Source organism: Macaca thibetana, chromosome 10 (genome assembly GCF_024542745.1).
Source record: "Macaca thibetana thibetana isolate TM-01 chromosome 10, ASM2454274v1, whole genome shotgun sequence".
Taxonomy (NCBI): Eukaryota; Metazoa; Chordata; class Mammalia; order Primates; family Cercopithecidae; genus Macaca; species Macaca thibetana.
This window is the reverse complement of record NC_065587.1, coordinates 54582465-54602437: the sequence shown is the minus strand read 5'-3', so window position 1 is coordinate 54602437 and position 19973 is coordinate 54582465. Positions and strand designations below refer to the sequence as shown.

Below are 19973 nucleotides of genomic sequence, written 5' to 3'. Positions count from 1 at the left end.
CACTTAAAACAAGGCTAGTGCAACTAAGAAGCAGAATTTTTATCGTTACAATTGCAATTAATTTAAATTTACAATATACCACAGTGCCCAGTGGCTACCATAGTGGACAGCACAGATCTAACAGATGTGAGGGCCTTCTACAAGACACAAGTTACAAGAACAGAGACCTACTCAACCTCATGGGACTCAGAAAAACAGTGCAGCAAAGTCTCAGGAGAGATTTAAGCGGACATGAGATTTGAGACCAGACTCACTGGTTCATAGTGGGTTTGTGGGAGCATGAACAGCCTCCAGTGAAGGAGCCTTGAGAGATATGAACCCCTTGATAGGCAGTGCGGTTGTGAGCACTCTAGAGCCCGACTGCCGTGGTTCAAATCCCACCTCTACAGCTGGTAAGCTGTGTGGCTTTGAGCAAGGTATTTAACCTCTGAGATGTAGTTTCCCCATCTGTCAAATGGAGTTACCAATAGCAGCTACTCTGGAGCTCTGACAATTAAATGGGCTCTGGTATAAAGCCCTGAGAATGGGTTCATGGCCACATGGTGTGTATGCGAGGGTTTGCTCCAACTACCACCAATTCCTCTTTGCGTCCTTTCCCCAACCCCAGTAAAGTACTGGGCAACATGGTGCCAAAGGAAGACCACCAATGTCCAAGGACCTGAAATTAAGGTTCGACTCTCCAGACACACTAGGGGCAGGTTGGGTTGCCCTCTTGGTAACAAGGATCCTCCCCACCTCACAGGGTTGTTATGGTGGTCAAGAGAGATGGCCAATGCTATTTCCAGAGCCTGCCAGCCTGCCTGGCTGCAGCAGCGACCTGAGTGAAGCAGGCAGAGATGTTGGTGTGGAAAGCCCACATCTAGATGGGTGCCTGCCACTCAGAAGCTCTCTCTTGTTGCCCTGCAGGCCGACAGTCGCCAATTTTTAAATTTCTTTTTCCCAAGAAAAGTGAGAAATCTGGATTTTTATGAGAAACCTCCTGATTTCTATGGATGGCAACTGATGCAAAGATTTTTGTGTTTGCTATTTAAACACAGTGCCACCTAAACAAAACCTTGAAGTAGGGGTGATATGCTGCATAGGCCATCAGGGTGCATGTTCTGAAGTCTTCCCTCCTCTCTAGGCCCCTTCCTGCCTTCTTACAGCTCTGCTCCCACCCTCTGCCCACCCCCGGCATGTCTGGCACCCCATGGGGATTTGGTCAGGGGAGTTTCTTCATGCTCCACTGAGATCAAGGGGATACACAGCCCAAAAAGGATGACTTGTTATGACTAAAATGACAGAGGCAGGCAGTTTAGAAAGTACCAGGTTTTATTATCTTTTTATCAAAAAAAATCAGTAACAGACAACAGTGTGAGAGGTGCCTATAGAGGACGTGCTCACTCCAACACAGCCCGAGGAGAAGGGCACCGGGGGCAGAAGAGGACCCAGCCAGCTGGGACCCTGGGTTGCAGTGGTGACGGGAGCTAATGGCCACTGGTGCAGCAAGGGAGGGTGGTTCCCCTCACCCCAGCCACTGGGGTCAGGAGGAGACATGACTGACCTGCCTGGGCTAAGCCACCAGGCCTCCCCTCTCAGGAGAGGGAGGATCCCAGACAACAGGCCCCAGCTGGGGCCTCATCAGCCCTTCCCCATTCCCCCTCCGCCTACCCAGGGAGACAAGGGTCGTCCCAGCACAGCTGAGGCTGTGACTCGTTAAGCCAGTTCAGTTCTCTAGAACAGTGCTGTCCAATAGATGGACATGCTCTCTGCTGTCAATACAGTAGCCATGAGCCACATATAGTGACGCCTCTAGAAACGTGGTTAGTACAACTGAGGAAGGAATTTTTAATCTTATGTGATTTTAATTGGCTTAACTTTAAACAGCCGCATGTGGTTACTGTATTGGATAGCACAGCCCTAGAGCCTGAAGAAAGCAAACCAAAGAACACCAGCTGGGTCCCAAACAGAAGGCAGAAAAGGCAGAACCGTTCACCTCAACTATTCCAGCCCCATCAGAAGGCACCAGGAACAGGGCAAGAGAAAAAGGCAAAAACCCACCCAGCCTCATGAAAATTCACTCGCTCAACCACCCAGCCACATCAAACTGGAAATACCACACTCTTTCCTGAAAAAATAGATTTATCTATTTTTCTAGAACCAAGGAAGAATAATAATATATTATAAGAACACAGACACAAATATCCCACCATCCCCTTCATTATATTTTGGGATCTGCTAAAAAAAAAAAAAAAAAAAAAACTACGTTTCGGTACAAGCTATTTTATAAGAGGAAGCAGCTTCAGAAAGGGCCAAGGCCATGAGGAGCAGGGTTTAAAGTATAAAAAAAAAAAAAAAAAAAAAAACTGGGGAAGGTTTAATGAAAGAGAACAAAGAGAGAAGAAGGGAAGGGAGGCCCTATCTAAAGCTATAAATAGTAAAAAAAAAAAAAAAAAAAAAAAATTAATAAAAATCATCTCTCCAGCTCTTCTATCATTTTCAAGAAACAAACAAAAACAAAAACCATTAAATAGAAACATAGCAGGTGCCGTGGAAATGTGCAAGAGAATGAAGACACCTCGGCACCTCCACACTCTTGCCCAGGCAGAGAGATACACTCTGCACAAAGGAATGAACAGTAAAAAAAAAAACGAACAAACACTAAAAATAGATTTACAAATATTCTATAAATCCATTTCTGCATAAACTCTCAGCTCTTTTCCCCATCCTCCCCCCCAAATAAAAAAGATTGATTTCCAAAAGTCACTTGAAAGAGCCTAGAATGGCTCAAGGTATATACCACAGAGACTCCCGTAGTGTGATCACGAGTACCCATTTACAGAAACATCTCAAGGCGCGGGTGGTTCCAGTTCCTTCCCCCAGTTCCTGGCAGAGAGACCGGCTGTGAAAGGAAGGGAGGAAGGCCACTGCAGGAGGACCTCCAGCCAGGACTCCACACAACACCCGTTAGCCCCCTGGCTTCAGAGGGGCTCTGGATGAGGCATGGTCAGTATGGGCTTGAGGCCAGACCTAGATTCTTAACTGGAAGTTTGAGAAGTGATCGAATCCCAGGCTTGCCTTCAGAAAGGCCAGAAAGTTGAACCCATTTTTCTGCCAGGGAAACTGAGGCCCAAAGATCAAGAAGAACCTGGCAGAACAGTAGAAGACAATGTCTCTTCTGAACACTTCAAAGGTAATCAGAGCTGGAGATACTGACAAGTCAGTATTAGGTTGACCTCACCCTACTCTAATGTCCACCCTTCAAAATCCCCCGGCTTCCCTCCCTGCTAAAGTCCAAGCCAGTGCCCACAAGCAAGCTTCACGCGTAGAACTCATTGGTGGGGGCTTTCTTGTAGATGGGTTTCTTGCCCAGGTCATAGCTGCCTTCATCCTTCTTCTTCATACGGTACATGAGCAGGAGGATCAGGAAGACGGCAAAGAGGATGCCTACGACGCCACCCACAATCAGAGCTGGAGAGGAGGAGAGAGAAGAGGTGCGGGTGAGAGCTCCTCATGGGGACCTAGGGACCCTCTCCCCCACCATCAGTTCTCTTACAACCAGACGTCCTCACCGTCACCACTGCCTGTGTCAGGCAAGCTGACGCCTTATTGAAGTTGACCTCATGACCCCAGTTATAAGAAGGGGCTTGTTGGCATTTTAAGTCACTGAAGACCACAGGGCTAGTGCCAAGGCCACTACTTTTTTGTTTTGTTTTGTTTCTGAGATGAAGTCTCACTCTGTTGCCCAAGCTGGAGTGCAGTGGCGTGAACTCGGCTCACTGCAACCTCTACCTCCCGGGTTCAAGCAATTCTCCTGCCTCAGACTCCCGAGTAGCTGGGACTACAGGCACATGTCACCGTGCCTGGCTAATTTTTGTATTTTTAGTAGAGATGGGGTTTCACTATGTTGGCCTGGCTGGTCTTGAACTCCTGACCTCGCCCACCTTGGCCTCCCAAAGTGCTGGGATTACAGGCGTGAGCCATCGCACTCGGCCAAGGCTACTACTTTAACCCACATCTGCCTGAATCTAAAGCCCAGGCTCTTTCCAAACACCAAGCAGACTGCCCTGCAACAGCCTAGCACTAACTGAGCTAGGAACAGGAGAAAATGGTAGGCTATGGCTATCCCTATAGACATATTTATCCTGCAGTCCTTAGCACAGGGCACTCTCTAGCTTTCCCTGTGTGCATATTTACCTATATAGCCTACCCTTCATGGACAAGTATGTGCATTCAAAGTGCACACATGCAGAACATACTAATTCCAAGCTCTTATGTTACAATTACATACAGAACTCAGTAGCTAAAGCCTGGTTTTCACTCCTACCTCTCCTACTTCCTGGCTATGTGATTTGGGGCAAGTTTCCTTCATCTCCCTATTGTAAAATGGGAATAGCCATACCTTTCTCATACATTTGTCCTAAGGATTAAATAAATTAATCCACTCAAAGTGCTTAGAACAGTGCCTAGTGCATAGCATATTCTCAAGATTCATTAACTGAAAAGGTTTGAGGTTTGTATCTGTGTCCCGAACCCCCGGAATCAGCTGTGCACAACAGGAGGTACTTAATAAATGACACGTTCAGGCTCTGAGAGGAGAACCTGCCTAGTGTCAGGCAAAGATGGGCGTCTAACGGTGAGTGGGTCTGGCCTGTCCACTCTGCCAGGTGGCCTGAATGACTCTTTCCTGTTTGCTAGGGGCGGGGATGCCTCACAGAATCCCTTCTGTGGCAGATTGAGTCCCCTAATTCGGTCTTACTCGGGCTAAGAAGATTAATTTTCCATCCCTGCACACACTACAAATCTATGTACACAATGGGGACAGAGTGGCACAGAGGAGTCAAGCAAGGTTCTTTCTTAGGTAAAATCCTATGAAAAAGCAACGATAAAGTACCCCCAGGAGGTGCCAGAGAAAGCACATGGAATATCAGGCATCAACCCCATTCTTGTCTCTATCATCTTTCCCTCTGATGGCCCCAGTTGCTCCATGAGGCCCTAGGTCTGCACTGGGACGACCTACAGGGTCAAGTTTCAAGCAGAGGCTCGGAAGCTGACTGTGGTCCTTGGTCCAAATGCCAGGTCTACCGCTTCCCAGCTTTGTGACTTCGCATAAGTTCTTTAGACTCAGTTTTGTATTGTAAGGACTCAATGAGAGGCACAGGAATCGCACAGTATACAGCAAGCATTTAATAAAGCTCCTGGGTGCTGATTAAAGCTTCTGGAATGGGGGATTCCACCATACCAGCTAACAATGTCACTTTTCACATAAGGCTCTTAGGCTTGTATAATTCTCAAATGGAAGATCAAATAGATAACCTGGCTTCAGTTCTTTTCTTACTATGTGGCCCAAAGCCTGGGCCTCAGTCTCCCCATGTGTAAGAAGCAGGTGCTTGTATTAACCAGTGGTTTTCAAATTTTTCTTTGGGAGCAATAGCACCTTTAGTTAATTAGAGCAAAACCTTATGCAAACCCAAAGCCTTATGCAAATCTTTTTACTTCTGAAACAAAAGCAAAAAGAACTTTGGCTCCGATACCAGGAAGCCGGGGTCAGGGCTGAGGTGGGCCCAGTCACCTGGGGCTGTGCTCCCAGGAACCCTCTTTACAAGAGGCAGGTGAGACCTTTTATCTGTCCTGGATGAATCCAGGCTCTGTCCCTACAGCTCAAGCCTCTTCGGAGCTGCTCGCCCTGCTGATTCCCAGGAGACAGGAGCTACCCAGCATGGGCCCAGGGTGCCCACTTGCCGGGCCAGTTCATCCAGACAGACCCTCAGCCATGACCTTGAGGAGTTCCCTCCATCCCTCTTGTCAACACCCTGGGACAAAACATTCCTCACGATGCACATTCCAGTAAAGAACTCTCAACTGAGGCCAAATCAGAACAGTCCTTTACAGTGTGCAAAGTTCTTTCATATTTTATTTTTCATGGACTCATTATATCAACCCCAGGAGGTATCACTGTACCCATTTTACAGATAAGGAAACTGAGGCTGATCAAGTTCGAAAGCTTCTCAGCCAAGGTCACAAGGCTGCCAAGTGATACAGTAGCGGGAGGGGGAGCTAACCCAATTCGAAGGAGCCTCCAGACTTATAAGGGAAATTAACTTTTAATGATTAACTCCCAGATGCCAAACCTATACAGTGAAAGTCCTTTGAAAAATAAATGAGAAGGACTTAAGGCAAGAGAATGACTCAATGCCTATTTTCCAGAAGCCTTTGATAGGCACTTTTTCCTCGCCCTCCACCAGGCTGCACAGTCAGAGCCACCCCATAAGGGAGGTGTAGTCTTTCAATGTTCTAGAGGAACGTGAATGGGCAAAAGGAAGGGGCACCAAGGAGCCTCATGGGCTGGAGGCATCCCTGCCTGCAGGTGTTCTCCCCCACTGAGCCCCTTTCCACCTTCAGGGCATCTTATAAACAGCATGGGGCCTTACCTGCCAGGACCTCCGTTCTCTCAAAGATATTGCTGCCCTGCATAGTGCTGGACATGGACACCTTGTTAGACACATCCTCACTTGTTTCAATGGGTGAGATCCTCTTGGGAATAACCTCATTCTCCTCCAGTTTCTTGGTTTCAGTGGGGACTTGGCTCCCAGACCCTGCCTTCCCAGGGATATGGTTATCTAGAGGCACCTGGATGGGCAGAAAGGAGAAGAGACACTCAGCATATTTTGGAAGACTCAGGGCAAAGGGGACAGGGACATTCAGCCAGGCAGAGAATCTGGTTCTGCCATATTCAGCTGAACCATGTGGTCCTGGAGCAGGAATTGGCAACAACCTCTCCACAATTATGCTGCCAAAATGCTTATCCCCAACTTTTCTAGTATATCTGTCTTAAATGAAAAATGAATGCGACCAAGGGAACAGGGGAGCAGGTGCTCTCCTGCACTGCTGGCCACTGGTTATTCCAGACCAACCACCCTGGAAGCAGTTTGGCAAAACCTTAGACATCATTTGCGCTTTAAAGTAGCAGTTTTGCCCTGGAAACTCTATCTTACGGAGCTCTTCAGAGACTGCGTGTTAAAGATGCTTGCTGTAGCTCCTCTGCCTATGAAGTAGCCATTCTTTTATTCCTTTACTTTCTTAATAAACTTGCTTTCACTTTACTCTATGGACTCACCCTGAATTCTACCTGTGCGAGATCCAAGAACCCTCTCCCTTGGGGTCTGGATCAGGAACCTTTCTGGTAACATCTTTCTGGAGAACCACAGAAGGGACGAGACGGACGAGACCCCGGAACAAAAAGGAAATGAACTGCAGCACTGATTGAAGGACTTTGGGTATCACCTTTTGTCAGAACTAAAAGTTATGAATGGCCCTCACCATACTGGCGCTTTCTGACTGAGCTCCTCCCTACAAGAGGCCCTAATAGTTAAGCAGGAATATCATCACCCTATTCAGCATGAAGAAGTTACAGAAGATGGATCTTTGTCCCGCTGCAACCTTTAGGATTAAGGGTTCTCTTATAAAAGGGAGGGGGAAAATGTCAGGTGTTTGAATCAGAGTGCCTACATCTTGAATAAGGGCTGGGTAAAATAAGGCTGAGACCTGCTGGGCCACATTCCCAGTAAGTTAAGCATTCTAAGTAACAGTATGAGATAGGAGGTCTGCACAAGATACAGGTCATAAAGACCTTTGTGATAAAACAGGTTGCAATAAAGAAGCCAGCTAAAACCCACCAAAACCAGGATGGCAATGAAACTGACCTCTGGTTGGCCTCACTGCTCATTATATGCTAATTATACTATATTAGCATGCTAAGAGATGCTGCTCCCATCAATGCCATGACAATTTACAAATGTCCTGGCAAATCAGGAAGTTACTCTATATGGTCTAAAAAGGGGAGGACCCCCTAGTTCTGGGAATTGCCCACCCCTTTCTTGGAAAACTCATAAATAATCTTCCCCTTGCTTAGCATATAATCAAAAAATAACCATAAAAATGGGCAACCAGCAGCCAATGCCACTGCTCTACCTACGGAGTAGCCGTTCTTTTATTCCTTTACTTTCTTAATAAACTTGTTATCGCTCTGTAAAAATAAAAAAGATGTTTGCTGCAGTGTTATCATTTTAAAATGTTAAGAAATTATAAACCATTTTTCCATCAATAAAAGGAATCAGGTAAACTATTATGCAGCCTATAAAAATGACAAGAGCATTAAATTATGCAGGCAAATACTCATGACCAGTCTAAGTGAAAAACACAGTTCACAGAATTATATATGTATACTTTTTTTTTTTTTTTTGAATGGGAGTCTCACTCTGTCGCCCAGGCTGGGGTGCAATGGCTCTGCCCACTGCAACCTCTGCCTCCCAGGTTCAAGCGATTCTCCTACCTCAGCCTCCCAATCAAGTAGCCGGGACTATAGGTGCCCGCCACCAGGCCTGGCTAATTTTTTGTGTTTTTAGTAGAGATAGGGTTTCACCATGTTGGCCAGGCTGGTCTCGAACTCCTGACCTCAGGTGATCTGCCTGCCTTGGCCTCCCAAAGTGCTGGGATTACAGGCATTAGCCACTGCCCCTGGCCTGTATATATACTTTTATATCAATGCTAGGAAATAGCTATAAATGTAGAGAAAAGGAGTTGGTGTTGATGGTGACTATCCCTGCAGGGAGGATGGCCTACCAGCAACCTGCAAAATGAGGCTGGGACCAGATTTTTTTGTTTGTTTAACAGTCTGGCTCTGTCACCCAGACTGGAGTGCACTGGCACAATCTTGGCTCACTGCAACCTCTGCCTCCTGGACTTAAGCCATTCTCCCACCTCAGCCTCTCAAGTAGCTGGGACTACAGGCACAATGCCACCACACCTGACTAATTTTTTTATTTTTCGTAGAGACAGGTTTCATCATGTTGCCCAGGCTGGTCTCAAACTCCTGACCTCAAGCCTCCCAAAGTGCTGGGATTGCAGGCCTGAGCCACCACGCCCAGCCCAGGGCCAGATTTTTAAAAAGCCTTCCCGCATAGTGGGGTAAGACCCCTCACTTATTCTGCCTATGGGGGCTGTATTTTCTGCCTCTCCTAATAGGTCTGCTGTAGAGGAGAAAAGTGGAAGAGGCGGAAGCATGTAGCTACTTACCAAGGGATGGATAACTTCAGGGCTGATCGTGGAGTCTTCCAAGTCATCTGTAAGGTCAGAATAGCTGTGTGAGTGTGAGCCCCATTACCCCAGGAAAATGACCCCTTCAGCCAGGGTTGGTGGTAGCTCCACCTTACAACCAGCCTCCAAATGCTCAATGTCCAGCAAGCAAGCTTCCCCACCCCTACCTCAGTCATCTCATCTGTAAAATGGGGCTCCTCAGACCCACCCCCTGGCTCTTTCACAGGAATGTGTGAGCTGGCCGCTGGGCAGAGGCTTCATTTGCTCTAAACCCTTGCTCTGCAAAGTGTGGATCCAAAAACCAATAGCAACACCTGAGAGTTGGTTAGAAATGTAGAATTTCAAGGCCAGGCACGGTGGCTCACACCTGTAATCCCAGCATTTTGGGCGGCCAAGGCGGGCAGATCACTTGAGGTCAGGAGTTCGAGACCAGCCTGGCCAACATAGTGAAATCCTATCTCTGATAAAAATACAAAACTTATCCGGGCGTGATGGCAGGCGCCTGTAATCCCAGCTACTCGGGAGGCTGAGGCAGGAGAATCGCTTGAACCTGGTTGGCAGAGGTTGCAGTGAGCCAAGATCGTGCCACTGCACTCCAGCCTGGGTGACAGAACAAGACTTTGTCTCAAAAAAAAAAAAAAAAAAAAAAAAAAAATGTAGAATTTCAGGGCTGACTGAATCAAAATCTACTTTTTTTTTTTTTTTTTTTTCTTTTTTGAGACAGAGTCTCTCTCTCTGTCGCCTGGGCTGGAGTGCAGTGGTGCCATCTCGGCTCACTGTAACCTCCACCTCCTGGGTTCAAGGGATTCTCCTGCCTCAGCCTCCGAAGTAGCGGGAACTACAGGGGTGTGCCACGATGCCCAGCTGATTTTTGTATTTTTAGTAGAGACGAGGTTTCACCATGTTGGTTGGCCAGGATGGTCTCGATCTCTTGACCTCATGATCCACCCGCCTTGGCCTCCCAAAGCGCTTGGATTACAGGTGTAAGCCACCATGCCCGGCCAAAATCTACATTTTAACAAGATCCCCAGTGAATTAACTATTGAGAAAGAAAACTCTAACTGCAATATTAAAACATTTACTGGATGACTATGTGAGATGATGGATATATTAATTAACTCCACTGTAGTAACGTTTTTACTATCTATATGTATCCCATAACATCATGTTGTATGCCTTAAATGCACATAATAAAATTTATGTTTTTATTTTTATTTTTTTTCAAGATGGAGTCTTGCTCTGTCACCAGGCTGGAGTGCAAGCAGTGCGATCTCAGCTCACTGCAACCTCTGCCTCGCAGGTTCAAGCAATTCTCCTGTCTCAGCCTCCCAAGTAGCCAGCATTAGAGGCACCCGACACCACACCTGGATAATTTTTGTATTTTTAGTAGAAACGGGGTTTCACCATGTTGGCCAGGTGGGTCTCAAACACCTGACCTCGTGGATCTGCCTGCCTTGGCCTCCCAAAGTGCTGGGATGACAGGCGTGAGCCACCACACCTGATCATAAAATTTATATTTTTAAAAAACCAAACACACATGTACTGAGTGCTTGGTGGGTGCCAAAAGCTTTGTCAGTTCAGTCCCCACAACACTGATGTACTTACTATCTTTATTATTCCCATTTTACAGATTAGAAAACTGAGGCTCAGTTCACACAGGGTGGAGGCTTGAACTCAGGACCATGTGACTCCAGAGCTAAAACTTGCGATCATTAACACCTCTCTGCACACAGGAGGGACATTTATCAGCTGTCTGGCCTGGAGGCCTTGGGCCCTTCACCCACCCCACCCCCACTGAAGCAGGGACTTGTTCTTGGTTTCCCAACTACATCTCTGCCCACTCATGCCCCCTCCCACCCCATCCCCACTTCTAAACTGCTACTTTTCTTTCTTTCTTTTTTTTTTTTTTTTTTTTTGAGACAAAGGTCTCACTCTGTCACCCAGGCTGGAGTACAGTAGCATGATCTTGGTTCACTGCAGTCCCAACCTCCTAGGCTCAAGGGGATCCTCCCACCTCAGCCTCCCAAGTAACTGGGACTCCTACAGGTGCATGCTACCACGTCTGGCCAATTTTTGTGTTTTTGTAGAGACAAGTTCTCACCATGTGGCACAGGCTGGAACTTTTCCTTTCAGAGAAAGGAAAACATTCTATGGGTCCTCTTTCGCCACCTCAACCCTGTCCTGCCACCCAGCCTACCCTCACCCCACCCCCACCATGCCCTGCAGCAAAGAGAAGAGCCCATGAGGACAGGTTCAGGATGGAGCTCAGAAAACCCGTAGCTACCAATGACTTCAAAGCAGCACACAGCTTGTCCCCAGGGGCTCTCAGGGATGGAAAAGGTTAATCCATTACTTTTGTCTCCCCTTTTTTTGAGAAGGAGGAAGGGCATTCTAGGAAAAGTCCCACAAAAATCCAAGTCTCAAGGCATGGGCACCCTCCTGGTTGCTTAGGCCACCACTCCCTCCAGCTTTGTGCCTACGCCTGCCCACCACACCTTCCGTACCCAGATCTCCAGAGCCAGACAGCTCAAAGTCATCAGATTCCTGCCCGGGTCCCACTACATCCTCATCATCTGGTAGGGCTCCGGAGAAGTATCGGCCTTCTAGGAGGTCCTGGGGGTCGATGACCTCAGTCTCTCGGATCTAAGATAAAGAAAGGAGACACATCAGCCAACATCCCCAGTGCTCCATGACAGCCGATGCCCGAAAGCTAGTGAAGTGGGCATTCAAAAACTAAAAAGAGACCAGGCCAGGGCCTGGAGACCTGAGTCCTGGATCCCACTCTACCTCTAACTCGCCGTGTGTCCTTAAGCAAGTCTCTTTCCCATTCTGGGCAAATAAAAATAGTACATGAGGCTGGGTACTGTGGCTCACACCTGTAATCCCAACACTTTGGGAGGCTGAGGCAGGTGGATCACCTGAGGTCAGGAGTTCAAGACCAGCCTGGCCAACACGGTGAAACCCCATCTCTACTACAAATACAAAAATTAGCTGGGCGTGGTGGCTTGCACCTGTAGTCCCAGCTACTTGGGAGGCCGAGACAGGAGAATTGCTTGAACCCGGGAGGTGGAGGTTGCAGTGAGCCAGGATCGCGCCGCCGCGCTCTAGCCTGAGCTATAGAGTGAGACCCCCGTCTCAAAAAAAAATAAAAATAGTAAATGAGGTAATAATCAAAGTATTAATATGGCTAGGTATCATTTACCAAGCACTTGCTGTGTGCCGGGCCCTGTTTTAATAACTCTGGAGGCATGTTATTCACTTATTTTTACAGCCGAGAGAGTCATTTTCTTTTGGTGACACAGCTGGCGGATGGAAGAGCAAGGATTGCACACACAGGGCTGCCTGACTTCAGAGCCAGGAGTCTCCATGCACAGGGCCCTGGGATGCTACACTCCAGGGCTCTGTGATGCAGGGGCAGCTGATTCACACAGGACAGGGAGTGGGCTGCTGGTTCCGGTCTTGCCCAGTCCAGGACACTTTTCCCAGCTGAGTCAGTCTGGGCCGGGACAGACAGGGCTGCCTCACGAACACCCTAAGACAGCCTCAGGTCAGGGCGCTGCCCAGACCTGATGACTCAGGAGTGCACTCCTGGATTCAGTCTTGCCTTCCAAACATCTCCCACAGATCGGCTCTGCTGGCAGCACCATGCAGACACCAAGAGGCACAATCCTCACCTTCACAGACCATCCACTCCAGTACCCATAAACGTCACTCAGCCACTACCCCATGGAGACACAGCTGATCATGACAGAGTCTCAGGTCCGCTCCCACCAAACAGCTTGCCAAAGGAAAGTGTCAAAGGTCCCGGGCAGCCCTACAGTACATCAGGTACCCTGCTCCCATCCTGCAGCTCCACGGAGTGGGAACAAAGCACCCTCAAGAGCACAGGAAGCATTTGGATGCCCATCACCCTTCCTCCAGCTTCTGGGCTCAGGCTTCTGTTTGCCCAGAGAACAGCTGCTCTGAGCAAAGTTCATTATTCTATTAATTAATTCAAACATTAAAGTGCCTAGTATTTGCCAGGAGAGCTGGGGTTTTTCATTAAGTTCAATACACCATGCCCCTCCCGCTGCAAGACATTGCCATCTCCAGACCCCGTAACTGCGGGAGCTGGGAGTCTGCTTAGAATCACAGAATTCCAGGACCCAAGGAGCTCCTGTCCTCCTGTTCCACACAACTTGAATCTGAGCCTGGAACAGGGCAAGGACTTGCCCAAGGTCACACAGAGTGTTCGCTACATAACTCAGGATAGAAAGAGGTCAGGTCTCTGTTTCGGACATCCCAGCCTGTCCTTCACTCAGCTGAGACTGCCATTGACAAAGGAGGGGGTGTGAGAAGGAGCATCTGTACCTGAGATAAGGCTACTGTCATTGCAGGAGAGGCCCAGGAAAGCTGCCTCGGAGCCACTCCTGTACTCTCCCCCTGGGCTTCCGGGGAGAGGCAGGTGGAGCCTGACCCTCATGCCCCTCTTCCACCCCCACAGTGGGAGGATGCTGGATTCTCGGAAGGGAGCGGGGTCAGGCTGCAAGAAAGGCAGTGGCCAGGAATCACTCTCTCCCCAGGGAGTGGGGAGAATCTCTGCTGAACGCTTGGCACCCGTGGGGGTGGAAAGCCAGAGAGGTTAAGTCCTGGTCAGAGATGACTTCATGACTCGGGAATCAGGAGCTGCTGGGCTGCTGGTGCTGGAATTCAAGCCCCCGCACATAGCCCGTGCCTGTGGCTTTGGTTTGGCAGAGCAGGAGGAAGGCTCCCCGTGGCTGCCCAAGTGCCTATACCTAAGGGCAGGGTCCCTGGGCTCCTACTTCCATCTCCTGCGGCAAATCCCCCAAGAACCCAAGTGACAGGCCTTCAACAAGCACACAGCCTCTCTAGGTCCTTTGAATAGTCCCTTTTTGCAGAGATGGAAACAAGGGCTCAGAAAAGTAAAGTCACTTGTCCAAGGCCACACGAGCAGGAAGTAGCCACACTGGACCAGAACCAAGGCATCACTCACCTGGATCTTTAACCACAAACACATAAACACATGCATGAACACATATGCACACGGGGCCACCAGCCTGCCCCAGGCTCCAAGGGAGCCCTGTTAAGTCGGTGGGGTGGGGGAGGGTCAAATCCAGTCGGGAGAAAGAAAGAATGGTACACTTTGGCCACTTGTTGACCAGGTGAAAGTCCTCAATAGGGGCTGTAGTTCCATCAGGAGATTTGTCTCAGGCTGAGAGACCTTTTCCCACTCCTCATTGCCCCTGGGAGCCACGGAATGTTGTTTATGCATCCAGCCTCTCTTAAGTATGTGAAAGTGCTAAGAGATATTTCAAAACAACCCATGGGATTAGCATGCCCATTGGCTGTTAGGAATTACCTCCGTTTTACATTAAAGAAATGAAGGCTATGAGCGAAAGTGGGGTGTGAAGATCTTGCAGCCAAGTCAGCAGCAAAACCAAGGCTGAAACCAAGATTTATTTCCAGTTCAGCCTTCTTTGTGGGCACCTGTTCATCCTTAACCTTTCATTTTTATATTCAGTTTTCAAAAAAGAAACTAGTCTAGTCTAAAGTCACCCCGGGGCTCCGTGGCATGGCCGGGATTCGATACTATTCCAAAGTTCTGGAAAGATGGAGTCTTCAAAGGCTGCATTTAGATGAGCCCAGGATTTCCCTCCTACAGCAAGTCAAGGGGCTGGGAAGAAACTTCTTTCAGCTCCCAGTGGTGATGGGAGGACAGAGGGAATTAAATCTCTCCTTCAGCTCTGGAAGTCCCCTCTCTGCCCTGTTTTGGTCCCTTCTCCACCCATGACCTCTGACAAGAAGGAAGGAAACTCCCAAGTGGGTAAGAGCCATTTAGGACTAGGCCAGCAAGACGGGACCAAGCCCTGTGGGACTGTGGGCAATCGCTCTTTTTTCTGTAAAGGTTGGGAAGTCACCAGCGGCCCTCCTCTCCTCCGCCCTCTTTTCAGATAAAGCCCATTCAGTCTGGGATGGCTTTGAAGAACCAGGCCACCCAGCAGCCAGACCCAGCCCTGACCAGAGATGGACCCCGCCCTGCTCCTGGCTAAGAATGTGGTCTGTTCTCCTCAGCTCACCCCACCTTTGCCCAGGCATGTGTGTTCATGTGTGTACATGCAAAGGCACCCTCTGGGCCCTCAAGTCTCCTTGTATCTTTGTCCCTTTCATGAACACACAACAGAAATTACCAACTAAATAAGACAGTGGTGGCTAGGCACAGTGGCTTAATCCCAACCTTTTGGGAGGCCAAGGTGGGAGGATCACTTGAGCCCAGGAGTTTGAGATCAGCCTGGGCAACATGGTGAAACCCCATCTCTACAAAAATTAGCCAAATGTGGTTGTGCATGCCTGTGGTCCCAGCTACTCGGGAGGCTGAGGTGGGAGGATCACTTGAGACCAGGAGGTCAAGGCTGCAGTGAGCTATGATTGCACCACTGCACTCCAGCCTGGGTGACAGAGGAAGACCCTGTCTCTAAAAAATAAAAAATAGGGCAGTGGGCCTGGGTCCCACAGACCCTGCCGGCCCTGTGGCTGGTGGGGATCTGGGATCAGTGCCTGGGGTTTAGAGATCCTAGATTCTTCCCCAGACTGTTGGGGAGAAAGAAGGGAGGGCAAGTGCTCTTTTGTTCTATAGAAACTAACACCTGCCAACAGAAGGTATCTGATTTTATAACCTAGCAAACAGACAAGACGACAAGGGACTTTGCCAAGGTCATCCAAACAGCTGGCAGCAGAGATGGACTTAGAACCCAGGTCTCCTGGTTCCCAGATTGGAATTACCTTCTCTCCCCTTCGAGGGTCTTGGCTGCCCCTAAGCGTCTCAGCAAATCCACAGGCAGCAGCTGTCATTACAGTTATACTCCCCATCTAGTCTTTTGGCTATAGGCATGAAGCTACGAAAAGATCCTATCCCAACCCTATCCCCAAATCCTATGGCTTCTGTCACTCCAGGAAAAGCATGAGTGACTAAAAGGAGTATCCACTACATGCCAAGCACCATGTTGGGTACTTCATTTATACGAGTTCATTTAATTGGCAAAATAACTTTGCAAGGTGCTCTACCCATTTTGCAGACGGGAAAACTAAGGTTCAGCTGAGTCACTTATCCAATGTCATGCAACTAGAAAGCAATAGAGCTGGGATTCAAATCCAGATCTTTCTCAAGACCACATCCTAACCACAACTAGACTTCTCACTGCCACCCACTCTTCACTTCTCTCCAGCCTAACCCGCCAGTCCACAACACACTGCCTGGGCCAGGGCTCCAGGGCACCCCTGCTCCTGCCCAGGAGTAAACAAAGATGAAAGTGATATTGCTTAAACAAAGGAACAGAAACTTGGCTGGGGCACCAGGGAGGAGTTCAGGGTCTGGGCTTGGATAACTGTGAACTAATGAGAGCCTCCCCGCACCTGGCTCCTCCCCAGGGGAGGCAGGGTTGGGGACACACCTGACCCTTCTTTCAGGAGGCAAGACCAGAAGGGTAATAATTGGGTAAGCCAAATTTAGTGGGGAGAGGGGATGGCAAGTACCTGGGGCTCCAACACCTGGACCCACCAGAATGATTTCTGGCAGGCGACCCCCAGCAGTGTACACTAGTAGTAACTGTTCTTCCCCACCCCACCCACTTCTTTAAGGGCCAGACATTCCCCAGAATGGCTAAAACCTGGGGCCCACAACTGTGACTCTACCACCCGGAGTGGTCGTGCATCAAGGCAGATTCACAAGTGTGAGTTCTGCCACTTCCTAACTATATGAGCTTGGGAGTTTATTTCGTCTCTGAAATCCTTGGTTTCTTCTTTTGTGACTAGGGCTGGTAGCACCTTGCAGGGTGATGAGGAGTAAGTGGAATGCATTTGTGTGTGCAAGGGACCCAGCACGTGGCCTGGTACACAGCAGGTGATCAATGAATAGTGGCTGTGATTAACCCCCACCTGCCTTCCTCCTGGCCAGTGGGATTAGTGCTCAAAGGATCAGAGGCCTGGGAAAACTTGCAGAGGCAGTTCTATCGCTGGAAGGAAGTTTGCCTGGGGACAGGGAGATGGTGCTTTGCAAACTGTAAAGGAATATAACCTATAATGGGTTATCATTTTGCTTCTGAGCCCAGAGACTTTTCAACAACCAGTCAGGTCCCTTCAGACTGTGGGAAAAAAAAGATGCAGATAGTCAGAGACCTGCCCAAGGTCACACAGCTTTGACCACCTGTCCTAAGCAGATAGAGGTAAAGACCATTTTTATTTTCCCCGAAGGTACAAATGACAGTGATCAGAAACACCTGAAATTCTACTTGGGGACCTGGGTCCCCAGGGACAAAAAAAAGAGTATTTAGAAGGTAAAAAGAAACTACACACCAATCCATGGTCTGGTGCTCTGGTGCCTGCCTGAATGGTTAAACCAGGTCTGGGGTGGGGGTGGAGTGAGGGCTCAAATGTCGCCTTCAAGGTCGGGTTACTCTGAACACAATCACTCAGGAGAGAGCCAGGCCTGGCGCTGCCAGCAACCAGCTTTTCACCAAGCCCCAAGGCAGTCCATTCCCATAGCAAGAACTCCAGGATCCTAGGGTACCAGCTAGAAATGGGGGAAGGGTTCAGGAGCCTCTGGACGTCTCCCTGCCAGGAGCTGATCCAGCACCTTTGTTATCAACTCCCTGGATGATCGTGGACAATTCCCTTCTGAGCCTCAGTTTCCCAATCTGTAAAAGGTCTCAAAGAGACAAGCCTCCCTCTGTCCCAGCCCGGTAACCAAGCTGGGCATTGCTCCGATTACTGGTGGAGACAGCCAGGAGGGGGCTGGCTCCCTCAGGGCCTCGGAGACAGAGGTGCATTGAAGCTGGAGCTTGTAATCTAGGCAGCAGATCCGAAATCCCTGCTGGATCCGAGGGCTAGGGAGGCTCTTGGGATGTAAACAAACCTCCTGTGTTCTCAGAGCAGAGAACCCACGCTGCAGCCTTGTCTCAGTTGATTAGATCAGCCCTGGGTCTGGCTTCCTGCCTCTTCCCAGCCTCCCTCACCACCCCGCAGAGAAGCCATCCTCCAGACCAGGTCAGTCTGTCCCACAGACGGCTCCGGCAGGGCTTCCCCAAGGCGAGGAGTATCCCCACCCTGGGTAGCCGGGCCAGCCATGTGCCACAGCTGCCCCCACGCCCAGAGGCTGGAGTGACACCGCCAGTTCCCGCAGGCCGGCCACTGACTGCTGGGCTTCACCAAGTCACTGTTTCCACACATACCAGCCTCTCCCTGCCTCCCCTTTCCATTACCCCAGGTGTCACCTGACCAGCAGCCTCTTCTACTGTGCCAGAGAAAACTGGAGCAGCCGAGCTCCCTGGCCTGGAGGACGGGGGAGGGGTGAGACGCAGCCTGAAGGGGTGGGAGCCGCTGAATAGGAAGGTCTGGGCTGATGGTGGGGGTTGGGGGAAACGGGAGGCATGAACAAGGCTGGGAAGTGGGGGAGGGAGGAAGGATGACTGTAGAAAGGTCAAAGCCAGAAAGAACTGCTGAGATCAGAGTGACCTTTTAGGGAGTACTGAAGCCCCCTGAAAAGGATAAAAAGGTCTAAACCTCAATAACTGTAACTCTTAGTTTACATTTTCAACACATGCACAGACACCACCTCCCCAAAGCTAAACTCTGGCCAGGTTAAGAACCCTTGTCTAGGTGCTAATAAAGCCAGAACTTTACAAGTTTGCCAAACACCGATTATGACCTTTGAGTGCCACAGGTGTTTTATAGAGGACACTGGGGTTCACATCAACAAAGTGACGTATTAACTGTGTGTGTCCCTGGGTGAGCAGCAGAGCTAGGACAGGGACTGGAGTTTTCTGTACCGTTTTTCAGTCACCCAGCCTTCAGCAGACAGGACCAGAGAGGCCCCAGTGAGGTTCAAGAATGCGCCTAAAGGTCACCACTGAGTTAATGACAAACCAGCCCAAGAAGTCAGGCTTGTTCTTCTAAGGTTAAATGAGACCCCAACTGTTGACATACGTGTTCTCTCTCCTCCCTCCCTAGGGCACCATGCAGTGAAAATATACGAGAAACTGGCTTTTCAGAACACTGTACCTTTTCTGTCCACCAACACCTCACCCCCCAAAGTGCTATTTGCAATTACTCAGCCTCCTTAAGAGTAGAAACTCTGCCCCTCCAGCACAGGAGGGTGACCCCAAGTCCTGGGCCGTGTCCAGAGTGGTCCGTTACTCTTGGCAAACCCCCTGCCCCCTCTCCCTCCAGGCTGCAAACTGTTCAGCACGAGGCTCCAGCAAATCCCAGCAGGAGAGGTGGGGCTGCCCAGAACTGGTTCTTGTTTAAACATAAACCCATTCAATAATTAGCAAACAGCCCACTTCTAAGATAAACAAATAGGAGATTCGGACTCCAACAGCCCCACCCTGGACTTCTCCCTTCCCACCTCCCAGTGTGGGGGTAGATAAGGGGGATAAGGGGAATGGGAGAAAGCTTTCCAGGAGGAGATAGGACCCCCTGGCATGAAGGTGGCCTGGGCAAGGAAGGGAACTGTCACTAAGTAACACCTCCTCCCTACCAGGCATGGTACTAGGTGCCTTTATTTACAGGCCTGTCGTCTCCTTTAAGCTTCGCCACACTGGTATCATGATCTTCTTAACAGACTGAGAGGCTGGGGCTCAGAGGTTGAGTAGCAGGACTGAGTTCATGTAACTAGTAAGAGGTGGACTTAGCACGTCTGGAGTTAGGTCTGCCTAACACCAAGCCAATGTTTCAATGCCCTCTGGCCAGCCCCAGGAAGCAAAGAGGGGTCATCACAAATATCAGAAAATCCTGGGGTCAAACCAAACCTGAACGGTACCAGCTTTTGCTCGATGAAAAAATGCAGGCCAGTTGCAGCCTCAGTTTTGCCTTAAAGGGGAAAACAGTACTACCTGCTCTGCAGA

The 19973-nt window shown here is 49.4% G+C and overlaps 4 protein-coding genes across 7 annotated transcripts in view; 3 read left to right on the top strand and 1 right to left on the bottom strand.

The window, feature by feature from the left end:
• DNTTIP1 (deoxynucleotidyltransferase terminal interacting protein 1) overlaps positions 1-19973 on the top strand; it is a 505046-nt gene that overhangs the window by 63425 nt on the left and 421648 nt on the right. The gene's annotated exons all lie outside the window — the stretch shown is intronic.
• WFDC2 (WAP four-disulfide core domain 2) overlaps positions 1-19973 on the top strand; it is a 232770-nt gene that overhangs the window by 67303 nt on the left and 145494 nt on the right. The gene's annotated exons all lie outside the window — the stretch shown is intronic.
• The window catches only part of SYS1 (SYS1 golgi trafficking protein), a 398294-nt gene that overhangs the window by 345786 nt on the left and 32535 nt on the right, over positions 1-19973 (top strand). The window lies entirely within an intron of this gene.
• SDC4 (syndecan 4) overlaps positions 1294-19973 on the bottom strand; it is a 188465-nt gene continuing 169785 nt past the window's right edge. Inside the window, exons 3-6 of the mRNA XM_050806588.1 lie at positions 11580-11718; positions 9055-9101; positions 6411-6609; positions 1294-3450 (exon numbers count right to left, since the gene is read on the bottom strand). Of these exons, the coding sequence (XP_050662545.1) occupies positions 3299-3450; positions 6411-6609; positions 9055-9101; positions 11580-11718 (537 nt within the window). The 3' untranslated portion in view covers positions 1294-3298. The remainder of the gene's footprint in view (positions 3451-6410; positions 6610-9054; positions 9102-11579; positions 11719-19973) is intronic.